The sequence below is a fragment of the Dermochelys coriacea genome, chromosome 13 (genome assembly GCF_009764565.3).
Source record: "Dermochelys coriacea isolate rDerCor1 chromosome 13, rDerCor1.pri.v4, whole genome shotgun sequence".
Lineage (NCBI taxonomy): Eukaryota > Metazoa > Chordata > Testudines > Dermochelyidae > Dermochelys > Dermochelys coriacea.
In genome coordinates, this window is record NC_050080.1 from 39,826,763 (window position 1) to 39,849,360 (window position 22,598).

General features: G+C 46.8%; 1 protein-coding gene, 1 long non-coding RNA gene and 1 gene segment (V, D, J or C); all 3 read right to left on the bottom strand.

Annotated features, from left to right (window-relative positions):
• Positions 1-696: 696 nt before the first annotated feature.
• On the bottom strand, positions 697-1,863 carry LOC122456483. The gene is made up of 2 exons (XR_006275407.1): positions 1,756-1,863; positions 697-1,519 (listed from the first exon to the last, which is right to left on the bottom strand). It is a non-coding gene; the product is annotated as an uncharacterized LOC122456483 (long non-coding RNA).
• Positions 1,864-10,082: 8,219 nt separating this feature from the next.
• On the bottom strand, positions 10,083-14,902 carry LOC122456460 (the record flags this gene model as incomplete). The annotated part of the gene is made up of 2 exons (XM_043495844.1): positions 14,798-14,902; positions 10,083-10,738 (listed from the first exon to the last, which is right to left on the bottom strand). Coding segments are annotated over exons 1-2 (705 nt in total), but the record flags the coding sequence as incomplete, so codon positions are not given.
• Positions 14,903-19,407: 4,505 nt separating this feature from the next.
• LOC119842085 lies at positions 19,408-20,495 on the bottom strand. The segment is given in 2 exon segments: positions 19,408-20,148; positions 20,329-20,495. Coding segments are annotated over 2 exon segments (411 nt in total).
• Positions 20,496-22,598: the final 2,103 nt, after the last annotated feature.

Genomic DNA, 22,598 nt, shown 5'->3' on the forward strand with positions numbered 1-22,598 from the left:
TGGTGATAGTTGTGCCCTTCCGGAACATCAAATTCAGCAAAACTTCAAAGCTATTAATTGCAAGACAGTTTTATGTCGATAGTCTTTCATTCAAACTTTTATCCCTTAAAAATTTCACACAGTAGGACAATCAGACAGTCGCTCTTAAAATCTCTCTCTCATATGGTATGGTTAGTAAAGAAGGCAGCAGGCAGACTTTCAGCTGGAATTTAAAATGAAAGAGATACTCCATGTGATTTTCACAGATGACCCCGGCTGCAGGTGGAACCAAGAACTGCTAGATCTCTGTCCATCACAGTTCTGCTACTGTCACTTGCTCAGTAGCGGGTATAGCAGCTTCTGTCTCATTCCCCTATGTGCATTAACAACTCCCGGTCATTGTCCAGGGCACCACATGCTCTCACTTCCTGACCCTTTTCTCCTTCCGTCTGCTCACTATGCAATAGACTTCTCTGTCTCTTTCCCCAAGTTCTGCTGCCCTCTGGAGACCACTGCACCAAAGGAATTCCTGTTCCCTCTCGGCCATGGCAAATTGGTGACACATTAGGATTAGAATCCAGATCACCTCCCTCCCTGTCCAGCATTGTCACCGATATTAGATAGATATACTGGAGCTCAAAAGATATGCTGTGGCTCAAACAAAAATGGTCCTTTCTGCCATTCAAATCCACAGGCCATTATTATTGGCATTTCCACAACACCTTAAGGGTGCCAACACACAGGGTTCCAGTGTGCGAGGTGCTGCCCATACACACCACAGGAGACAGGCCTTGCACTCAAGAGGTTTCACTTTAAACAGGTAAGCCTGACAAAGGAATCAGAGACTGGGGTAGTCACTGGCTTGACTTCACATTGTAGATCAATGTCACAACCAAGAACAGAACTAAAATTTCCTGATTCCCCCTGCAGTGGCCTGATCAGCAGACCATGCTGCTTCCCGATCCCGATTCCATTTGAAGAACAGACATTAAAATTGCAAAGACCAAAACCCTAAATCTCTCTGGGTAAAATCCAACCCTTTGGAGAGGCAGCAGAGCAAGGCCTGTCCCCCAAGGGACCCACACTCTGAGGACTGATGTGGGACTCCAATGACGCATGGGCCTTTTATTTTCCTTATGCCCCGGAGAGAAGTTCATGCAAGACAGAGATGGGCTAAGTGAGAGGAGGCCAGTTCCACAAGGGATATTGTCGGAGAGGAAGCCAGGCAGCGACCACTGTGTATTTCTGGCACAGTAGTAAGTAGCGGTGTCTGCAGCTATGAGACTCTCTATCTTTAGCCTAGCAGTGGAGCCGCTGGTGGAGGGGGTGACCCGTCCTTTGAACTCATCCGCGATGTAGGTTGTGTAAACTGTTCTGAAAGCTGCTAGCCAGACCAGACTTTTCCCAGGGGCTTGTCAGATCCAGCTCAAATGATGGTCACCGATATTATATCCAGAGACAACACAAGCCAGAGTAATAGAACTCCCTGGCTTTGCCTGGGCAGAACTTGGCTGGGTAAAAGTGACTGTGGTCATGCAACCTGTCAAAGAACCAGAACAGAGATATTGTTATATCACATCTGACGATGCAATAGACATTTCAGAGGCAGCTGCAGTGGGCAATTACAAAATAACCAGCCTACATGAGCAGCTTTTCCTAATCCTGCTCATTGACAGATTGGTTTGGTGCTTAACCAATGGCTCAGTGATGTCATCAATTCCTGGTATATAAGAAAAAAACCCAAGTCCTTACATGAGGCTGTATCTCGCTGCTCACCTGAGAAGATGAATCACAAGATAATACAAAGACAATATAAAACCAGCGTGACTGCTGATGACCTTTGCTTTAGCACAGTGGGTTGGTGCCACTGATTTCCTCCAAAGCTACAAGACAGTTATCACCCCAAGTGCTTATATCCTCCGAGGCAGGCAAATGATTTTGCATTTCAGAAATTTCCCTTCTCCAATCTGTCTGTCCTCTCTCCCTTCCACCTACCCATTTGTTTGTGGTTAGAGCAGTGGAGTGGGACACTGGTGATCTGTCTTCAGGCTGGGATTTTTCAAAGCTGCCTAAAGAAGTGAGGTCCCCAACTCCCTATGAAATTCAATGGGAATTGGGTGCCTAACTCCCATAGGCTCCTTTGAAAAGCTCTATTACCAGCGCCCCCACATACTCAGGCTGTGTCTGGAATAGAGGGAGTACTCTAATGAATCAGACCTGTCGATCTATCCAACAGTGGCCAATACAAAAGGCTTGGAAGGAAAGTGCAAGATAGACCCTAGTAGTCAGTTATGGAAAAACCTATCCACAGGGGAATTTTCTTCTAAACCCTGGTGAATAAGAGGGTGGCTTGTTCACACAGAACAGCAGAGACCATGCACAATTCACTCATTCTTAATTTAACTCCCTATTCCAGCTGCAAACCACAGTCAGCAATGGCTTCCTACCACTCATGGTTGCTGTGCCTATAAATTCATTAAATACTCATGAAGTGATCAGATACTACTGTGATGGAGGCCATGAGAGATTTTAAACAGAAGGTTCACTTTGGACTTAATGTCCATACTTTTAATTTGGAAAATCTATGGTACAACTAACCAAAAAAGGTTCACCATAAAAGTATTCTAAGTTATGAGGATTTCTTATACACTGATAGTGACTTAACTCCATTGAACCTAGTCAAAGTATAACAGGCCCAATTCTTTTCATTCACTTATAAGAACGGCCATATTGAGTCAGACCAAAGGTCCAGCTAGCCCAGTATCCCATCTTGTGACAGTGGCCAATGCCAGGTGCCCCAGAGGGAACGAACAGAACAGGGAATCATCAAGTGATCCATCCCCTGTCACCCATTCCCAGCTTCTGGCAAACAGAGGATAGGTGTGAGTCAGGAGTAAATCCCTGGTGTACCTTGGGCTACTTCTCTCATCCTGTTGAAAATCATGAGCATGATGCATATTTTTAAGAGGTATATAGATGCCTAGTGGGATTTTCAGAAACATCTGAGCAACTAAAACTCAATAATTTCATCGGGCATTAGGCAATGTGGCATTTCCAAATGCATTCAAAATTGCCTGAATCCATTTAGAAATAGAGCCCCAAATACTTTTGAATCAAGGTGAGTTATTCTTTTCTTATTCACCTCAGTGTAAAGCAGGACTAACTCCATTGAGGGTCAATGTGACTGAGTCTCAATGGAAACTCCATTGACTCGTCACGGCTAATTCTCCAGTCACACAATCTAGTGTAAATCTGGAGTAGTTCTTTTGGAATCAGTTAAGCTGATTCTCCTCTCACTCATCCAGGTGTAAAGTAGGAGAAATTCTAGAGTAAAACAATATAGGTGTGAGGGGCACCAATGGACCTACTCATGCAGTAAAGCACGACTTTGACATGAGTAACGGGAACATAATCTCACCCTACGCTAGCATTGTTTTAATTTGAAAGGTAAAACCAAAACATTAAAACAGGCTATTTGAACTTGTAGATCTAAATATTAGAGTAGTTCCAGGGAAGCCTATGGCATTACACCAATTTCACATCTGACCCTTTAACTTCAAATACTCTTATCAGAATAATTTCTCTTTAGCCGAACTCAGTATAGCGGGAAGGCCTCACGCTGAGCCAAAAACTACACAATGCACTAGTGTTATTTCATAAGGCCTTTTAATCATCCTCCCAAAATTTTACAGTACAAAAATAGAATAATATTTGTGCAAATCTTTTCTCCTTCTGGACAGTGCTGCTTATGAAGATGGCAGTCAATGGGGAGAGTTCAGAATTTCAGCTGTGACTTGGGATGAAATGCAAAGTCCATGTGGTTTGCAGCGATGAGAGCGCCTGAGAAGCCAGAGCTCCATCCCTGAGCACTTCTCTGACATCGTGTGCTCATTAATAACAATAGAGAATGACCTATCTGTGCCAATGAATAATTCAGCAGGACAGCCACATGGATGAAGTTCTTTGTCCTGTGCTATGTCAGACTACATGGTCACAATGGTCCCTCCTGGCTTCAGAGAGCAGGAAAGAGGGTTTAATAGATTTTAACATCAGTGCTGTCGCAAGCTGTGGTGCTGGACGCAGAAATAGCTGTGCTGCATTCCCTGGCCTGCGTTACGCAGGTGATTAGAGTAGATGATTCTAATGATCTGGCCTTAAAATACATGAATCTACTAATTACTATTTTTGCTTGAACTAAAACCGGCATGGCCCATAAGTACAGCAAGCAACAGGCCTGGGTCTGAAGAGCTTATCATTTAAAACTGACAAGAGGCCCTGAGGGTGGGAAAGGGAAGGGGCAGGTAGGTAGACGTGAATTACTTCAGACCACACCACAGAGCAATGGGTCAGAACTCAGCTAGCCTGACCCCTAGCACAGTGCTCTAGCCAATAGATCACGGTGCCTCCTTAGGCAGTATGTTACGGTAAGGCCACAAGATTCATTTTTTGAGGGTGAAGTTCACCCCTGTGCCGGGGGCTCATCCTATGGCCTATTTAACCCCAGGATCTTATTTTGAGGGCTGCACTGGGACTCTTGTAATGTGCAGGCTTTGCCAGAGGGCTGAATTTCCTGCAGCGAGAGATGTGCTCAGTGAGAGGAGCCCCTTGCCCTAGAGGTTACTGTAGGAGAGGAAGCTGGGGAGCCAGCACTGTGTTTCTCGTGCACAGTAGTAGGTGGCCATGTCTGCAGCTGTCAGTCCATCTATCTTTAGCCTGGCAGTGGATCCGCTGGTGGATGGGGTTACCCGTCCTTTGAATTCATTAGCGGTGAAGGTGGCGTAACCTGTTCTGAAGGCTGTAACCCAGACCAGACCTTTCCCAGGAGCCTGACGGACCCAGTGGAGATGGTGGTCATTGATGTTATACCCAGACACGACACAAGTCAGGGTTATGGAACTCCCTGGCTTTGCATGGACAGAACTTGGCTGGGTTAAAGTGACTGCAGCCATGGAGCCTGTTAAAGAAACACAGAGGAATGATCCTATCCCATCACACCAATGAGCCAGCTAATCTCCGACAGACCTTTCAGAGGAAGGTGCAAAACACCTTGGAAGTGGGCTGTTACAAAGTAAACCTGCCAGAGATTGGTGTAAGAACAAAAGGATTGACCCACTGATGTCATCAGCCCCTGGAGACATGAAAAATCCCAACATTACAAGAGGCTGCACCTCGCTGCTCACCTGACAAGATGCACCAGGCCATAACGCAAAGACAACGTAGCCAGAGCATGACTGCTGCTGACCTCTGCTTTAGCACAATGGGTTGGTGTCAAATATTCCCGCTGACTAACAAGGCAGGTATCACCCCATGTTCTTATATCCCTCGAGGCAGGCAAATGATTTTGCATTTCAGAAATTTCCCTTCTCCCGTCTGTCTGTCCCCACCCCCTCTCCCTCCACCCAGTTTCTTGTGGTGAAAGCACAGGACTCCGCATCTGGAGATTTGACTTCAGGCAGGAACGTGGAAAAGTGTTTAATGGACAGCTGCCCAAACCCGACTGAAAATCAATCACAGCTGGGTATCTAAAATCCCCTTATACTACTTTGAAACCTCCAGCCTCTATTGCCACATACTCCGTGTGTGACAGGAACAGAAGAGTTGCCCTAAGGCGTTAGATCAGTTCCTCTAGGGCAATATAAAAAAGATTCAAAGAAAGGTTGAAGCTAGACCCTAGTTGTAACTCAAGGAACAGCCCCGCTGTAGGTGAATTTTCTTCCCAATCCCGGTCAGTTAGCGTTCGGCTTGTTTCCACAGAACAGCAGAGACCTTGGACTGTTGACTCAGTCTGTCTTAGTTTTCCATCTAGGAAATGGAGACAGCCATAATGTCCTGCCATCCATGGGAGTTGTGAAGATAAAGTCATTAATGTTTCCGAGGTGCTGAGATACTGCAATGATGGACAGCATGAATGTTCCAAAACAGCAGGTTATCTTTGAGGTCTGTCAAACCAGGCTTCTTTCCAGGGAAAGGTTTGGTCATTAATTAATGTAAACCTTTTTTGTAGCTAAGCTTTTTCTTTTATTATGAAGACTTCTAATATACTGAGTGTAACTTACATTTTGAGACTACTAAGAAGGGAGTTAATCGGCCTGATTTTCCTCATTGACTTGGGTAAATCAGGGGTAATTCCACTAGTGTGATTTTGGCTTAATCTTCTCCCACTTACCACACTCCAAATTGCCAGTAACTCCATTGGAGTCAATCTGAATTTTTTTCAGCCCAGTTTGAACTAGGAGTAATTCCATGGGTGCCAGAGGATCAGAGTCTCATTTCATCCTGGTGTAAATCAAGGGTAGCTCTATTAGACTCATTAAGGCTAATTCTGCTGTCACTCATTCTTGTGTAAATCAGGAGTGTCTTTTGGAATCAATTAAGCTGATTCTCTTCTCAGCCACGAGGAGTAAGTGGGAAGAGAATCTGGACCAATGGATCTACTCATGGTGTAAAATACTATTTGATATGAGTAATGGTAAACAGAATCTCACCCCATGTTAGCACTGTCTCCATTTGAAATGTAAAATCAACATGAACATTTAAGTCTAGAATTTCTACCCACCTGGAGTAGAAATGTAGTTGTACTGAAGTCAACGGCATTACACCCATTTACTCCAAGTGAGGATCTGCTCCCTTAACTTTCCCCTTCGATTCCTCTGTAACAAGAATTTCCCTTTTAACCTTGGTGACAAGCGAGGAAAGGGGTCCCCATGCTGAGCCAGACTCTTCCAAGCTGTGCAATGCCCTCGAGTTCTATTTTGGAGAAGTTTTCATTCAAACTTTCCATTCCCAAAATTGTTTTCAACACAAAAACAGCGTAGTGCCTGCAAAAACCTCTCCCCGTCTGACACTCCGTGAGGAAGTAAGCAGGAAATGGGGGAGACAGGCCTTCAGCTGTGTCTTTCTATGAAATTGAAAGTCTGTGTGGTTTTCAGACATGACTGCAGCTGTGGAAGAAAATGAGAAGAGCCACTAAAAGACACACAGAGCTCGGCTGCCATCATGTGCTCATTCATGGATGTTGCTGTTTCTGTCTCATTCCTCTGCGCCTGCTAACGAATCATGAGGGGCCATTGTAGAGAACAGCCTCAGGCTGGCCAGACCTACCCCTGGGCTGAAAGCATGTGAGGCATTACACCTTATCGCCTCCCTGCCTCATGCCATGCAGCAGCCATTGTACAGAAGGGCCGTACGTTACTCGTTCTTGGCGCTTGGAAAAGGAGGGAGGCCCAAGCGATTCTGCATTTTCAGAAGTTTTGCATCTCCCTCTGTCTTTCCCAACCTACTCTTCACCCACCCATTGACTAGTGGAGTGGGACTCAGGAGATCTGTGTTCAGGCTGAAGTTAGCTACCCAACTCCCTTTGAACCTCATTGGGAGCCATGTCACTAATTCCCTTAGGCCCCCTTGAATAGCTCTGCTTCTATTATCAGTGCTGCCACATGCTCACTGTGTGATGGGAACAAAGGAATTGCACCTCAGTGTAAAGCTGAAGTGATTTCCCTGTAGTCAAAGGGCCTGATTTTCTTAATCAGTTTGGTGTAAAGCAGAAGTAAGGTCATTGTCCTCAGTAAGACTCAATAAGACTCATTCACCATGGTGTTAGTCAGGACTAACTCCACTGGTGTAATGGGGCTGATTCTCCTTTCACGTACTCCTGTGTAAATTAGGAGAGACTCCAGTCTTCAGCCACAGTTACCTAGAGGAGAATCCAGAACAATGGAGCTACTCACGGAGTAAAATATTACTTGACATGAGTAACGGGAACAGAATCTCACCCTGTGCTAGCATTGCCCTCTTTTGAAACATAAAAAACAATGTAAAGATTTAGGGCTAGACCATAAGGTAGTGTGTCTGTGTGCAGTGCTAATGAAGTCAGTATGGCTACGCTGAATTACACCACCTGAGAATCTGCCTCTTTCCAGTTTTCTCTTTCTAGGAAAGGAATTGGGCTAGATTTTAAATAATCTTTAGGAACACGATGATACAAAGTAGGTGCCTACTGGGATTTTCAAAATAGCATAAGAAGATAATGGGAGATAGGCACCTAACCTACTTTTTTGGTATCTCAAAATACCTTTAAAAATAGGACCAGTTTTCTTGAAAGTCAGGCATAAGTAGGATGAAAACCCCTCAGGCTCAGCAAGACACTTCAAAGCTATTACTTGCAAGACAGTTTTATTTTGGTAGGGTCTTTCATGCAAAATCTCATCCCTTAAAATTGTACACCTTACGGCAATGGGATAGTAGCTCTTAAAATCTTTTCCTGTCTGGTGCTGTTCGATAAGAAAGCAGCAGGAAGTGGGGAAACCACAGACTTTCAGTTGGAATTTAAAATGAAAGAGAAACTCCATGTGGTTTTCACAGATGACCACAACTGCCGCTGGAACTAAGAGCTGCTAGATCTCTGTCCTTCAAAAACTCTGCTACCGTGACTTGCTCAGTAGTGGGTATAGTAACTTCTATCTCATCCCCCTACCTGCATTATCAACTCCCAGTCATTGTACAGGGCACCACATGCTCTCACTTCCTGACCCTTTTCTCCTTCCGTCTGGTCACTATGCAATAGACTTCTCTGTCTCCTTCCCCAAGTTCTGCTGCCCTCGGGGACCACTGCACCAAGGAATTCCTGTTCCCTCTCGGCCATTGCAAATCGGTGGCAGATTAGGATTAGAATCCAGATCACCTCCCTCCCTGTCCAGTATTGTCACCGATATCAGATAGCTATACTGTAGCTCAGATGATACGCTGTGGCTCCAACAAAAGTTGTGGGTTTGTTACAGAAATAACTGGGGTGGGGTTCTCTGCAGTGTTTAACACAGAGGGGCACAGTGATCTCAGAATTGTGTTTCTGGCCTCAAAAATCTGTGACTCTGTCCTCCATTTTCCTTAAAACACGAGTGCTCCAGTTCAACATTTCAGCTGCATGCAGGACCCCCTGGGAAGGATTGCCTCACATAATGGTCCTTTCTACCATTGAAATCCATGGGTCATTATTATTGGCATTTTAGTAACACCTGAAGGGTCCCAACCAAGATCAGGGTTCCAGTGTGTCAGGTGCTGCCCATACACACATCAGGAGAGAGGCCTTGCATTGAAGAGATTTCAGTTTAAACCAACAAGCCCAACAAAGGAATCAGAGACAGGGGAAGTCACTTGATTCTCTTCACATTGGGGCAAAGCCTGGAGCAGAACCAAAATTTCCTGATTCCCCCTGCAGTGGCCTGACCAGCAGACCATGCTGCTTTCCGATCACAAACTGATTTGAAGAACACAAGTTAAAACTGCAGAGACCAAAGCCCCAAATCTCTCAGGGTAAAATCCAACCCTTTGGAGAGGCAGCAGTGGAAGGCCTGTTCCCCAAGGAACCCGTGCTCTGAGGACGGAGGTGGGACTCCATGGAAGCTTAGGGCCTTTTACTGTCCTTATGCCCCAGGATAAAGTTCATGCAGGACAGAGATGGGAGGCCAGTTCCCTGAGGGATATTGTAGGAGAGGAAGCCAGGCAACGATTACTGTGTATTTCTGGAACAGTGGTAAGTAGTGGTGTCTGCAGCTGTGAGACTGTTTATCTTTAGCCTGACAGTGGCGCCGCTGGTCAGGGCCGGATTAACCTTTTGTGGGCCTGGCGCCAAACGTATTTGTGGGTCCCCATGGAGGCAGTGGAGCCTGGTGCAGGGAGGTCGGTCCCTGGAATGAGGGGCCAGCCAGGGGCAATGGGACATGGCATGGCAGGGGCAGCCCCACTCCACCCAGCCCAGTGCGAGGGCACTATTCACAAACCGGAAGTTGCCAGACACACAGTAACCTCCCTGGCCCTGTGCGATCAGCATGCCCCTTCCCCTCGGGGGTGGGCCCATGCTGCGCCACACCCCCCCCCCAGCCCAACCTCCCCCGACTCACTATGCCCAGCACCCCCCCAGACCCACCCATAAATGCCCAGAACCCTGCGCAACACAACCCCTGCCCAGCGCCCCCCTGCCCACAACCCCACTACAACTGCCCAGCACCCCGCACAGAACCCCCACTCCCTAGTGACCAAATACACATGTCTTCCCTGTCCCCTCACAGCCCAGCACCCCCAGACTCCCCAGAGACCCACTCCTCCAAGCCCTGCCTCCTGACCACACTCACCGGCCCTGCTGGGAGGCGACTTTGTCTGCCGGGCTGAGCCAGCAGCGCAGCCAGGGCTGGTCCCAAGTTGCACTTGCCTGGAGGGGCCCAACCAAGCCCTCTGCATTGTTCCCCCTCCACCTGAGACTGGCCAGGAGTGCCAAGGAGTGTCTGCACCAGTGCCAGGAGGCTCAGCTCTGGGGAGACAGGCGGGGCCCCACAGGCCTGGAGCCAGAGGTGCACTGGGGTCTGGCCAGGGGGAAGAGAGGAGCAGGAGGTGGGGCAAGGGGTGTAGAGGAGCCCTCGGTGGGCAGGGTGAGCCTGCCGGGTCTTGGGGCTCAGTGCAAGTGGAGCATGCCGGGGCCCCTTCTGAGCATGGGCCCGGCTCCATGGCTCCACTAGTGCCATTGTAAACCCGGCACTGCCGCTGGTGGATGGGATAACCTGTCCTTTGAACTCATCCACAATGTAGATGGTGAAACCTGATCTGAAGGCTGCTAGCCAGACCAGAATTTTCCCAGGGACTTGTCGGATCCAGTTCAAATGGTGAGCATTGATATTATACCCAGAGACGACACAGTCCAGGGTAAGGGAACTTCCTGGCTCTGCCTGGGCAGAACTCGGCTGGGTTAAAGTGACTGCGGCCACGCAACCTGTAAAAGAACCAGAACAGAGATATTATTATATCACATCCAACCAGGGAATTCATCTTATTTGCAATACACATTTCAGAGGACACTGCAAGACGCTGCCGCTCTGCAATGAGCAGTTACAAAATAATCAGCCTACATGAGCAGCTTTTCCTAATCCTGCTCATTGACAGATTGGTTTGGTGCTTAACCAATGGCTCAGTGATGTCATCAGTTCCTGGTATATAAGAAAAAAACACAAGTCCTTACATGAGGCTGTATCTCGCTGCTCACCTGAGAAGATGAATCACAAGATAATACAAAGACAATATAAAACCAGCGTGACTGCTGATGACCTTTGCTTTAGCACAGTGGGTTGGTGCCACTGATTTCCTCCAAAGCTACAAGACAGTTATCACCCCAAGTGCTTATATCCTCCGAGGCAGGCAAATGATTTTGCATTTCAGAAATTTCCCTTCTCCAATCTGTCTGTCCTCTCTCCCTTCCACCTACCCATTTGTTTGTGGTTAGAGCAGTGGAGTGGGACACTGGTGATCTGTCTTCAGGCTGGGATTTTTCAAAGCTGCCTAAAGAAGTGAGGTCCCCAACTCCCTATGAAATTCAATGGGAATTGGGTGCCTAATTCCCTTGGGCTCCTTTGTAAACCTCTATTATCAGCGCCACCACATACTCAAGGTGTGACTGGAATAGAGGGAGTACTCTAATGAATCAGACCTGTCCATCTAGCCAACACTGGCCAATGCAAAATTATTGGAAGGAAAGTGCACGACAGACCCTAGTAGTCAGTTATGGAAAAACCTATCCACAGGGTAATTTTCTTCTAAACCCTGGTGCATAAATGGTGGCTTGTTCACACAGAACAGCAGAGACCATGTACAATTCACTCATTCTTAACTCCCTATTCCAGCCGCAAACCACAGCCAGCAATGGCTTGTGATCAGATACTAATGTGATGGAAGCCATGGAAGATTCTAAACAGAAGGTTCACTTTGGACTTAGTTTACAAATTAACAAATTAATTAACAAAAAAGTTTCACCATAAAAGTGTTGTAAATTATAAGGATTTCATATACACTGAGTAGTGACTTAACTCCATTAAGACTACGCAAAGAGTAACAGGCCCAATTCTTCTCATTCACTCACAAGAATGGCCCACATTGGGTCAGACCAAAGGTCCAGCTAGCCTAATATCCTGTCTTCCGACAGTGGCCAATGCCAGGTGCCCCAGAAGAAAAGAACAGAACAAGGAATCATCAAGTGATCCATCCCTGTCACCCATTCCCAACTTCTGGCAAACAGAGGCTAGGTGTGAGTCAGGAATAAGTCCCCTGGGGAAACTTGGACTTCTCCTCTCATCCTGTTGCAAATCAGGAGTAAAATGCAGATTTCCAGAAGGTATATAGATGCCTACTGGGATTTTCAGAAGCATCTGAGCAACTAAAACTCGAGGGGTTAGGCAGCGTGGCATTTCCAAATGCATTCAGAATTGCCTGAATCCCTTTAAAAATAGAGCCCTAAATACTTTGGAATCAAGGTGAGTTATTCTTTTCTATGGGTATGTCTACACTACCCACCAGATCGGCAGGCAGCGATCGATCCCGTGGGGATCGATTTATCGCATCTAGTCTAGATCCGGTAAATCGACCCCCGAGCGCTCCCCGTCGACTCCTGCACTCCAGCTCCGCGAGAGGTGCAGGCAGAGTCAACGGGGGAGCAGCAGCAGTCGACTCACCTCGGTGAAGACACCGCGGTGAGTCGATCCAAGTACGTCGACTTTAGCCACGTTATTCATGTAGCTGAAGTTGCATAACTCAGATTGATTCCTCCTCCCCCCCCAAGTGTAGACCAGGCCTTATTCACCTCCGTGTAAAGCAGGAGTAACTCCATTGAGGGTCAGTGGGACTGAGTCTCATTGGAAACTCCATTGACTCGTTAGGGCTAAATCTCCAGTCACTCATTCTCATATAAATCTGGAGTACTTCTATGGGAATCAGTTAGGCAGTTCTCCTCTCCTCATCCAGGTGTGAAATCAGGAGAAATTCTAGAGTTAAACCAATGTAGGTGGAAGAAGCATTAGTTGCAATGGACCTACTCATACAGGACTTTGACATGAGTAATGGGAACAAAATTTCACCCTACACTAGCATTGTCTTAATTTGAAATATTAGAGGAGTTACAGGGAAGCCTATGGCTTTGCACCAATTTAGCATCTGACCCTTTAACTTCAAATCCTTTTATCAGAATAATTTCTCTTTAACCAAACTCGATATAGCATGAAGGCCTCAAGCTTAGCCAAAACTACGCAATCCACTAAAGCATTATTTCGTAAGGCCTTTTATTTATCCTCCCAAAATGTTACAGTATAAAAATAGAATAATATTTGTGAAAATCTCTTCTTCTGAACAGTGCTGGTTACGAAGATGGCAGTCAATGGGGAGAGTTTAGAATTTCAGCTGTGACTTGGGATGAAATGGAAAGGCCATGTGGTTTGCAGCAATGAGAGCCCCTGAAATCTCAGAAGTCCATCCTTGAGAACTTCTCTACCACCGTGTGCTCATTAATGACTATACAGGAAAGGCATATAGCTCTCTGTGCCAACATATAATTGAACAGGACAGCCACAAGGGTAAAGTTCTTTGGCCTGTGCTCTACAGGTGGTCAGACTCGATGGTCCCTTTTGGCCTTAAAATCCATTCATTACCTTCCGCGCTCTCTAACATCAGTGCAGTCGCTCAACCGCAAGCTGTGGTGCTGGATGCAGGAATAGCTGTGCTGCATTCTCTGGCCTGCGTTATGCAGGTGATTAGATTTCAGAGTAGCAGCCGTGTTAGTCTGTATTTGCAAAAAGAAAAGGAGTACTTGTGGCACCTTAGAGACTAACAAATTTATTTGACCATAAGCTTTTGTGCATCCGATGAAGTGAGCTGTAGCTCACGAAAGCTTATGCTCAAATAAATTTGTTAGTCTCTAAGGTGCCACAAGTTCTCCTTTTCTTTTTGCAGGTGATTAGAATAGATGATTCTAATGATCTGGCCTTAAAATACATGAATCTACTAATTACTATTTTTGCTTGTACTAAAACCGGCATGGCCCATAAGTACAGCAAGCAACAGGCCTGGCTCTGAAGAGCTTATCATTTAAAACTGACAAGAAGCCCTGAGGGTGGGAAAGGGAAGGGGCAGGTAGGTAGACGTGAATTACCTCAGGCCACACCACAGAGCAATGGGTCAGAACTCAGCTAGCCTGACCCCTAGCACAGTGCTCTAGCCAATAGATCACGGTGCCTCCTTAGGCAGTATGTTACGGTAAGGCCACAAGATTCATTTTTTGAGGGTGAAGTTCACCCCTGTGCCGGGGGCTCATCCTATGGCCTATTTAACCCCAGGATCTTATTTTGAGGGCTGCACTGGGACTCTTGTAATGTGCAGGCTTTGCCAGAGGGCTGAATTTCCTGCAGCGAGAGATGTGCTCAGTGAGAGGAGCCCCTTGCCCTAGAGGTTACTGTAGGAGAGGAAGCTGGGGAGCCAGCACTGTGTTTCTCGTGCACAGTAGTAGGTGGCCATGTCTGCAGCTGTCAGTCCATCTATCTTTAGCCTGGCAGTGGATCCGCTGGTGGATGGGGTTACCCGTCCTTTGAATTCATTAGCGGTAATGGTGGCGTAACCTGTTCTGAAGGCTGTAACCCAGACCAGACCTTTCCCAGGAGCCTGACGGACCCAGTGGAGATGGTGGTCATTGATGTTATACCCAGACACGACACAAGTCAGGGTTATGGAACTCCCTGGCTTTGCATGGACAGAACTTGGCTGGGTTAAAGTGACTGCAGCCATGGAGCCTGTTAAAGAAACACAGAGGAATGATCCTATCCCATCACACCCAATGAGCCAGCTAATCTCCGACAGACCTTTCAGAGGAAGGTGCAAAACACCTTGGAAGTGGGCTGTTACAAAGTAAACCTGCCAGAGATTGGTGTAAGAACAAAAGGATTGACCCACTGATGTCATCAGCCCCTGGAGACATGAAAAATCCCAACATTACAAGAGGCTGCACCTCGCTGCTCACCTGACAAGATGCACCAGGCCATAACGCAAAGACAACGTAGCCAGAGCATGACTGCTGCTGACCTCTGCTTTAGCACAATGGGTTTGTGTCAAATATTCCCGCTGACTAACAAGGCAGGTATCACCCCATGTTCTTATATCCCTCGAGGCAGGCAAATGATTTTGCATTTCAGAAATTTCCCTTCTCCCGTCTATCTGTCCCCACCCCCTCTCCCTCCACCCAGTGTCTTGTGGTGAAAGCACAGGACTCCGCATCTGGAGATTTGACTTCAGGCAGGAACGTGGAAAAGTGTTTAACGGACAGATGCCCAAACCTGACTGAAATTCAATCACAGCTGGGTATCTAAAATCCCCTTATACTACTTTGAAACCTCCAGCCCTTACATAAGAACATATGTAAGAATGGCCACACTGGGTCAGTCAGACTAAAGGTCCATCTAGCCCAGTATCCTGTCTCCCAACAGTGGCCAGTGCCAGGTGCCCCAGAGGGAATGAACAGAACAGGGAATCATCAAATGTTCCATCCCCTGTCGCCCATTCCCAGCTTGTGGCAAACAGAGGCTAGAGACACCTTCCCTGCCCATCCTGGCTAATAGCCACTGAGAACCTATCCTCCATGAATTTATCTATTTCTTTGTTTAATCCTGTTATAGTCTTGGCCTTCACAACATCCTCTGGTAAAGAGTTCCACAGGTTAACTGTTCATTGTATGAAAAAATACTCCCTTTTGTTTTAAACCTGCTGCCTATGAATTTCATTTGGTGACCCCTAGTTCTTGTGTTATGAGAAGGAGTCAATAACACTTCCTTATCTACTTTCTCTACACCAGTCATGATTTTATAGACCTCTATCATATCCCCCCTTAGTCGTCTCTTTCTCAAGCTGAAAAGTCCCTGTCTTATTAGTCTTTCCTCATACGGAAGCCGTTCCAGACCTCTCATCATTTTGGTTGCCCTTTTCTGAACCTTTTCCAAGTCCAATAGATCTTTTTTTGAGATGGGGCAACCACATCTGCATGCAGTATTCAAGATGTGGGCGTACCATGGATTTATATAGAGGCAATAGGATATTTTCTGTCTTATTATCTACCCCTGTCTTAATGATTCCCAACATTCTGTTACCAACATACTCTGAGAGTGACAGGAACAGAGGAATTTCCCAGTGCGTTAGATCAGTCCATCTAGGCCAACGTAAAAAAAGATTCCAAGAAAGGCTGAAGCGAGACCCTAGTTTTCACTTGGGGAACAGCCCCACTGTAGTTGAATTTTCTTCCAAACCCTGGTCAGTTAGTGTTTGGCTTGTTTCCACCAAACAGTGGAGACCGTTGACAATTCACTCAGTCTGTCTTAAATTTCCATCTCTGAAATGGAGACCGCCATAGTTTCCTACCACCCATGGGAGTTGTAAAGATAAATTCATTAACGTTTGAGAGGTGCCGAGATACTACAATGGTGGAGAGCGTGGATGTTCCAAAACAGCAGGTTATCTCTGAGGTCTGTCAAACCAGGGAAACGTTGGGTTATGTGATACAGCATGGCCAGAGGGCAGCAGGAGGGTGATAGAGGGGAGATATGTAAGCCCCAGGATGATGAGAGCCTTATTCCCTGTAGAGGGAAGAGAGGTTGCTATAGATTAATTAGAGCACCTGAAGCCAATTAGAGCATCTGATAACCCGCCCCGCTCCCCCCCCCCCCCCCGCCGCTTCAGTCTGACAGTTGGAGGAGTTGAAGCAGAGTGGTTTGGTGTTGGAGCAGAGAGCAGTTTGAAGGAGAGCAGTTTGGAGGGAAGCAGAGGAGAGTTTGGAGAAGTTCTGTGGTGGGCCAGAAGACCAATACCCTAGTTAAAGGGAAACCTGGCTTGTGCAGAGCAGATGGACTCCACAGACACAAAGCGTTGGGAGGAACCTGGCCCAAGCAGAGGGAGGACAGGAAGCCCCACAAGCTGAAGGGCCGGAAAGAGAAGTAGCCCAGAAAAGGAATTGCTAGTTCAAGTGGTTTACCGCTATCCCTAGGGCCCCTGGGCTGGGTCCCTCCTGCTCCACTCCCCTTCTCTGGGATACTAGTGGGACAGTTGATACCGCAGATCAGGGGCGAGAAATGGTGCCCTGAACCCCCTTGCCCCCCATCCCCACAAGAAGAGAAAGCATGGGACACATCACAGTAGTGCTGGCAATTTGCCACAGTAATTAATGAAAGAAAAAGCTTAGCTACAAAAAAAAAGTATATTAGAAGTCTTCATAATTTAGAATTGAGTGGTAACTTACAACTCCTCATTTTACTCAGCCCAGTTTGAACTAGGAGTAACTCCACAGGTGTCAGAGGATCAGAGTCTCATTTCAGCCCAGTGTAAATCTAATCATGGAGAAAAGTACTATTTGATATGAGTAATGGTAAACAGAATCTCACCCCATGTTAGCACTGTCACCATTTGAAATGTAAAATCAACATGAACATTTAAGTCTAGAATTTCTACCCACCTGGAGTAGAAATGTAGTTGTACTGAAGTCAACAGCGCTACACCCATTTACTCCAAGTGAGGATCTGCTCCCTTAACTTTCCCCTTCGATTCCTCTGTAACAAGAATTTCCCTTTTAACCTTGGTGACAAGCGAGGAAAGGGGTCCCCATGCTGAGCCAGACTCTTCCAAGCTGTGCAATGCCCTCGAGTTCTATTTTGGAGAAGTTTTCATTCAAACTTTCCATTCCCAAAATTGTTTTCAGCACAAAGACAGTGTAGTGCCTGCAAAAACCTCTCCCCGTCTGACACTCCGTGAGGAAGTAAGCAGGAAATGGGGGAGACAGGCCTTCAGCTGTGTCTTTCTATGAAATTGAAAGTCTGTGTGGTTTTCAGACATGACTGCAGCTGTGGAAGAAAATGAGAAGAGCCACTAAAAGACACACAGAGCTCGGCTGCCATCATGTGCTCATTCATGGATGTTGCTGTTTCCGTCTCATTCCTCTGCGCCTGCTAACGAATCATGAGGGGCCATTGTAGAGAACAGCCTCGGGCTGGCCAGTCCTACCCCTGGGCTGAAAGCATGTGAGGCATTACACCCTATCGCCTCCCTGCCTCATGCCATGCAGCAGCCATTGTACAGAAGGGCCGTAAGTTACTTGTTCTTGGCTCTTGCACGATGAGGGTAGAATGGGGATTGAACCCCAAATTCCTCACTCCTAGTCTAGCAGTGTCACCAATATCAGACGCACATGCCATAGCTCGAAAAGTACCCCATCATTCTAACAGAGCGCATGGCCTTGATGCAGAAATTACTGGCTTAGGTTCTCTGAAGTGTGTTATGCAGATATTGTGAATGGTTTTTCCTGGCCTCAAAATCGATGCCTATCCTCCAGGTGCTTTGACTTTAGTGCTCTAGGGAATTCCCTAAGGCTGCCCCATGCCTTGGGGGAAGGCTTGTGAGTTCCAGTGAACCAGAGAGCTACAAGGGCAGGAGTTTCTCTTCTGCTAGGGCCATCCCAGTTGGACAGGTCAAAGAGTAGGGACCAGGCAAAGAGCAGTCCGTTGTCAGGGAAGACCAGACGCCTTATCCCTGGGAGACAGCTGGTCTAGGAGAAGACAGGCTCTGTATTCAAACCAGGACTGGCTGGCTCGCTAGCCAGTCATGGTCCACAGACTTCACTGGAGCAGCCGTTTTCTGCTCCAGGCTGCGGTGGTGTTAGCAAGCCAGCACCAGCTCTGGGCTGCGGTTGCTTTGGCCCTCAGTGGGTTCTGCATGCGTCTGTGTGGTGGAGGCACAACAAAGGACTGCATGTGTTGGTCAGCCCAACCGCTACAACCTTCTGCAGCGGTGGGCAAAATGGCCAGCAAGGCTGAGAGCTCATGCCTAGCCCTGCACCACCCTGCACTGCTTTAAACATCTCCTTGTGCTGGTCTACAGGCCTTACCACCCACAGTCTCCTCAGATTACTGGGCTGGCGGCAGGAGGCGCTGCATGAGACACTTTGGCCTGGGTTATGCAGGAGGTCAGATTTGATGCACGTAATGGTCCTTTCGACAATTAAAAACCCAGATCATTACTATTTGGGTCTCTGCAACAGTTGGAGGCTGTAAAACAAGTCTGTGCTCTCCTGTGCCAGAGGCTACACACACAGTGGTTGATTAGCCACAGGGCCGATGGGGCCCATGCCCAGGGGGCCCAGCCAACTGGGGGGCCCTGGCAGCAGAAGCCCAGAGTCCCAGCTGCCAGGCAGGTGGGGCAGACCACTGCGCCCTGACCCTGTTCCCCGGGAGGCAGGAGAAGCACCAGCGCCCTGACCCTGGTCCCCTGCAGAAGCAGGGGAAGCCCCAGCATCCAGACCCCAACATCCAGGCCCTGGGACTGGAGGAGCTTTCACCCCCCATTGCATCCTGGGTCTGTAGTGTGAGGACAGAGCTTCTCTGGTCTTGGTGCTGCAGTGGGGGTGGGGGAGAAAGATCAAAAGAGGTTGCAGGGTTGCAGGGGGGTGGGTGAAATGGGGGGACCCTGGGTGGAACAGGGGTGAGGGACAGAATGAGGGGGGCTGTGGGGGGCAGTGTGCAGGAGAGGCGGAACTGGGGCAGAAGGGGTGTGGTGAGGTGCCTCCCATGGGTTCTGGCCCAGGGCCCCAGGAAGTCTTAATCTGCCTCTATTCCTGTATGTATGCACAAACAGACAGTCCTGCCTTCGAGGAGTGAAAACAAACAGGACAGAGAAAGGAAACTGAGGCAGCTGAGATCAAGGGCACACTCTGGCTCAGTGGACAAGCCTGGAACAGAAACCAAGTGTCCTGATTTGCTAGGCAAGAACTCAGCCAGGAGGTCATGCTGCCTCCAGGCTTGCACCAGTTGGAAAAATTGGAGGTGAAAATTACCGTCCCTGAGCCTGAAATGAAGCCCTGTGCCAAAGCAGCAGGGTGGCCAGGCACCACTGAAGATGGATTTGGATTCCAGTGGTGCATGGACCTTTTGCTGCACCTTCTGCCCCGGGGGGGAATTCCCCGCAGAGAGAGATATGCTTAGTGAGACTGAGGCCAGTTCCAGGGGGATATTGTAAGAGAGGAAGTTAGGCGGCGATCACTGTGTCTGGAACAGTAGTAAGTAGCCGTGTCTGCAGCTGTGAGCCTGTCTATCTTTAGCCTGCCAGTGGAGCCGCTGGTGGAGGGGGTGACACGGCCTTTGAAGTCATTAGAAATGTAGGTGGTGCCTCCTGTTTTGAAGGCGGCTATCCACACCAGGCCTTTTCCCTGGGTCTGGCGGGTCCAGTGCATGTGGTGGTCATTGATCTCGTACCCAGAGGCAACACAGTCCAGAGTGATGGAACTGCCTGGCTTCGCAAGTGCAGAACTCGGTTGGGTCAAACTTATGGCACCCACAGAACCTGTTAAACAAAGACCAGAAAATTATAAAGGGAATTGCCACTTCAGATAACCCAATGGAGGCTTCCCAATCCAGCTCTCTGACAAGTCTCAGTGCTCAGTTCTTCAGGGGGTGCTCCTCAATTCAGTCAAGGTACTAAAAAAACCCTACACTGTACCCAGTGCTGGCCACTACTCCTTACCTGGCAAGGAGCACCACACGAGAATGCAAACACAGCGTAACAGCATCATGCCTGCCGAAGGAGCTAAGCTTAGGACAAGTCACGTATACTTGGTCAGCTCTCCCCCAAGATGATCCATGGCATTTTTAAATAATCAATGGCAGGCAAATTAATTTGCATTTACATAGTATCCCAGTGTAATTTTTCACTGTGGAGGAGAGAAAGTGATAATAAGCCTCTCGTGGGCGATGCTATTCAGTGCATGTGTGGAAAGCATTTTGATATTCTAATGGTGAGGCCTCTATCAAAACCTGAATAGAATAAGAAAAGGAGGACTTGTGGCACCTTAGAGACTAACAAATTTATTAGAGCATAAGCTTTCGTGAGCTACAGCTCACTTCATCGGATGCAGCTCACGAAAGCTTATGCTCAAATAAATTTGTTAGTCTCTAAGGTGCCACAAGTACTCCTTTTCTTTTTGCGAATACAGACTAACACGGCTGCTACTCTGAATAGAATAAGATTCCAAAGCCAGAAGGAACAGTGATCGTCTGGTCTGACTTCCTGTATCATACAGACCAGAGAACTGCCCCCAAATAATTCCTTTTGAACTAGAGCATATCTTTAAACAAAACCCAACCTTGATTTTTAAACTGCCAGTGATTGAGAATCCACCACTGCCCTTGGTAAATTGTTCCAGTAGAATTACATGATATAAGAACATAAGAATTGCCAGAATGGATCAGAATGCTAGTTCAGTCTCCCGTTACCTACACTAGTGACTTCTGGACACTTCAGAGCTAGAGCTGGGTGGAAAATGATCAGCGGGAACTGGACAGTTCAGACCCTTAATAATAATAATAAAAGTACTTCAACTTCATGAATAAAAGTACTGTAACAGATCTAACTAGAGATGGTCAAAATCACTCCCCTCCCTGCCCCCCAGAGAATCTTGTCACAGAAAAACATTGCATTTGATTTGTTTGTTTTTTTCAGTAACCCAAAAAGTGAACTGCAAATCATTCTTCTACAAAAAACATATCAATTTTTGCTTTCTATTTTTCATTAAGAAAACTATGTTATGGAAGTTGAGAAAATTGATATATCCTTTTTTAAAATGTCACAAGCAGAAACAATTCATAGATTTCAAGGCAAGAAGGGAGCATTGTGATCATCTGGGTTGACCTCTATCATAACAGACCTGATCTCTCACTTTTAATTTCTTTATTAAAATACTACATTATACCAGTCTGACACAGCATATATTTTAGGAAGCTATGCAGTCTTGATTAATAATATTCAACTGCAAGAATTCACTACGTCCCTTAACAAACATGTTAATATTTCCCAAGTCTCTCCCTTGTTTTAAGCTGTGGCCAGAATTGTACATTCCTTGCACTACGTCGCATTTGTATTGCACATGTCCCATTAAATAACTCAATGTAAGGGGAAAAGAACACAGAAATTAGCATCACTGCATTTACTAACACATTCTTTCTTTCAAAATTGAAGCTTTTTACTACATCTTCCAGAGAGATTTCTCTTTAAACAAAGGTGAATGTGAAGATCACTCAGGCCGACTGTCAGTCATGAAATACAAGAAAATAAAACTTTATTTTTGTAAAAAGAAAAGGAGTACTTGTGGCACCTTAGAGACTAACAAATTTATTAGAGCATAAGCTTTCGTGAGCTACAGCTCACTTCATCGGATGCATTTGGTGGAAAAAACAGAGGTGAGCTGTAGCTCACGAAAGCTTATGCTCTAATAAATTTGTTAGTCTCTAAGGTGCCACAAGTCCTCCTTTTCTTTTTGCGAATACAGACTAACACGGCTGCTACTCTGAAACCTTTATTTTTGTAGAGTGCTTCCCTTCAAAATTGTTTACATGATGAGAAAAGTAACGTAGTAGCTGAGATAAAATTTCTCTCTCCTCCTGATATGGTATTATTTATTTATATTACCACAGCAGCTAGGAGACCCAGTCATGGACCAGAACCCCACTGTACTAGGGTGTTGTACAAACATAGAACAAGCCAATGGCTCCTCACAATCCAAGACAAGAGACAACATATGGATGCACAACGACCGACAGGGCTATTCAAAGAAATGAGTTGGAAAGGTTACACTTTTAGTGGTGAGAGTGAGATTGAAAGTCCCTGTGGTTTTCACAGTTGACAAGATCTACAGAGGTAAATGCTAGTTCTCTCTCTCCGCTGTACCTTTGCTGCCATCAAGTGGCCGGTATAAACATCTTCTGTCTCATAATATAGTAACTACTAGTGGTCAGAGA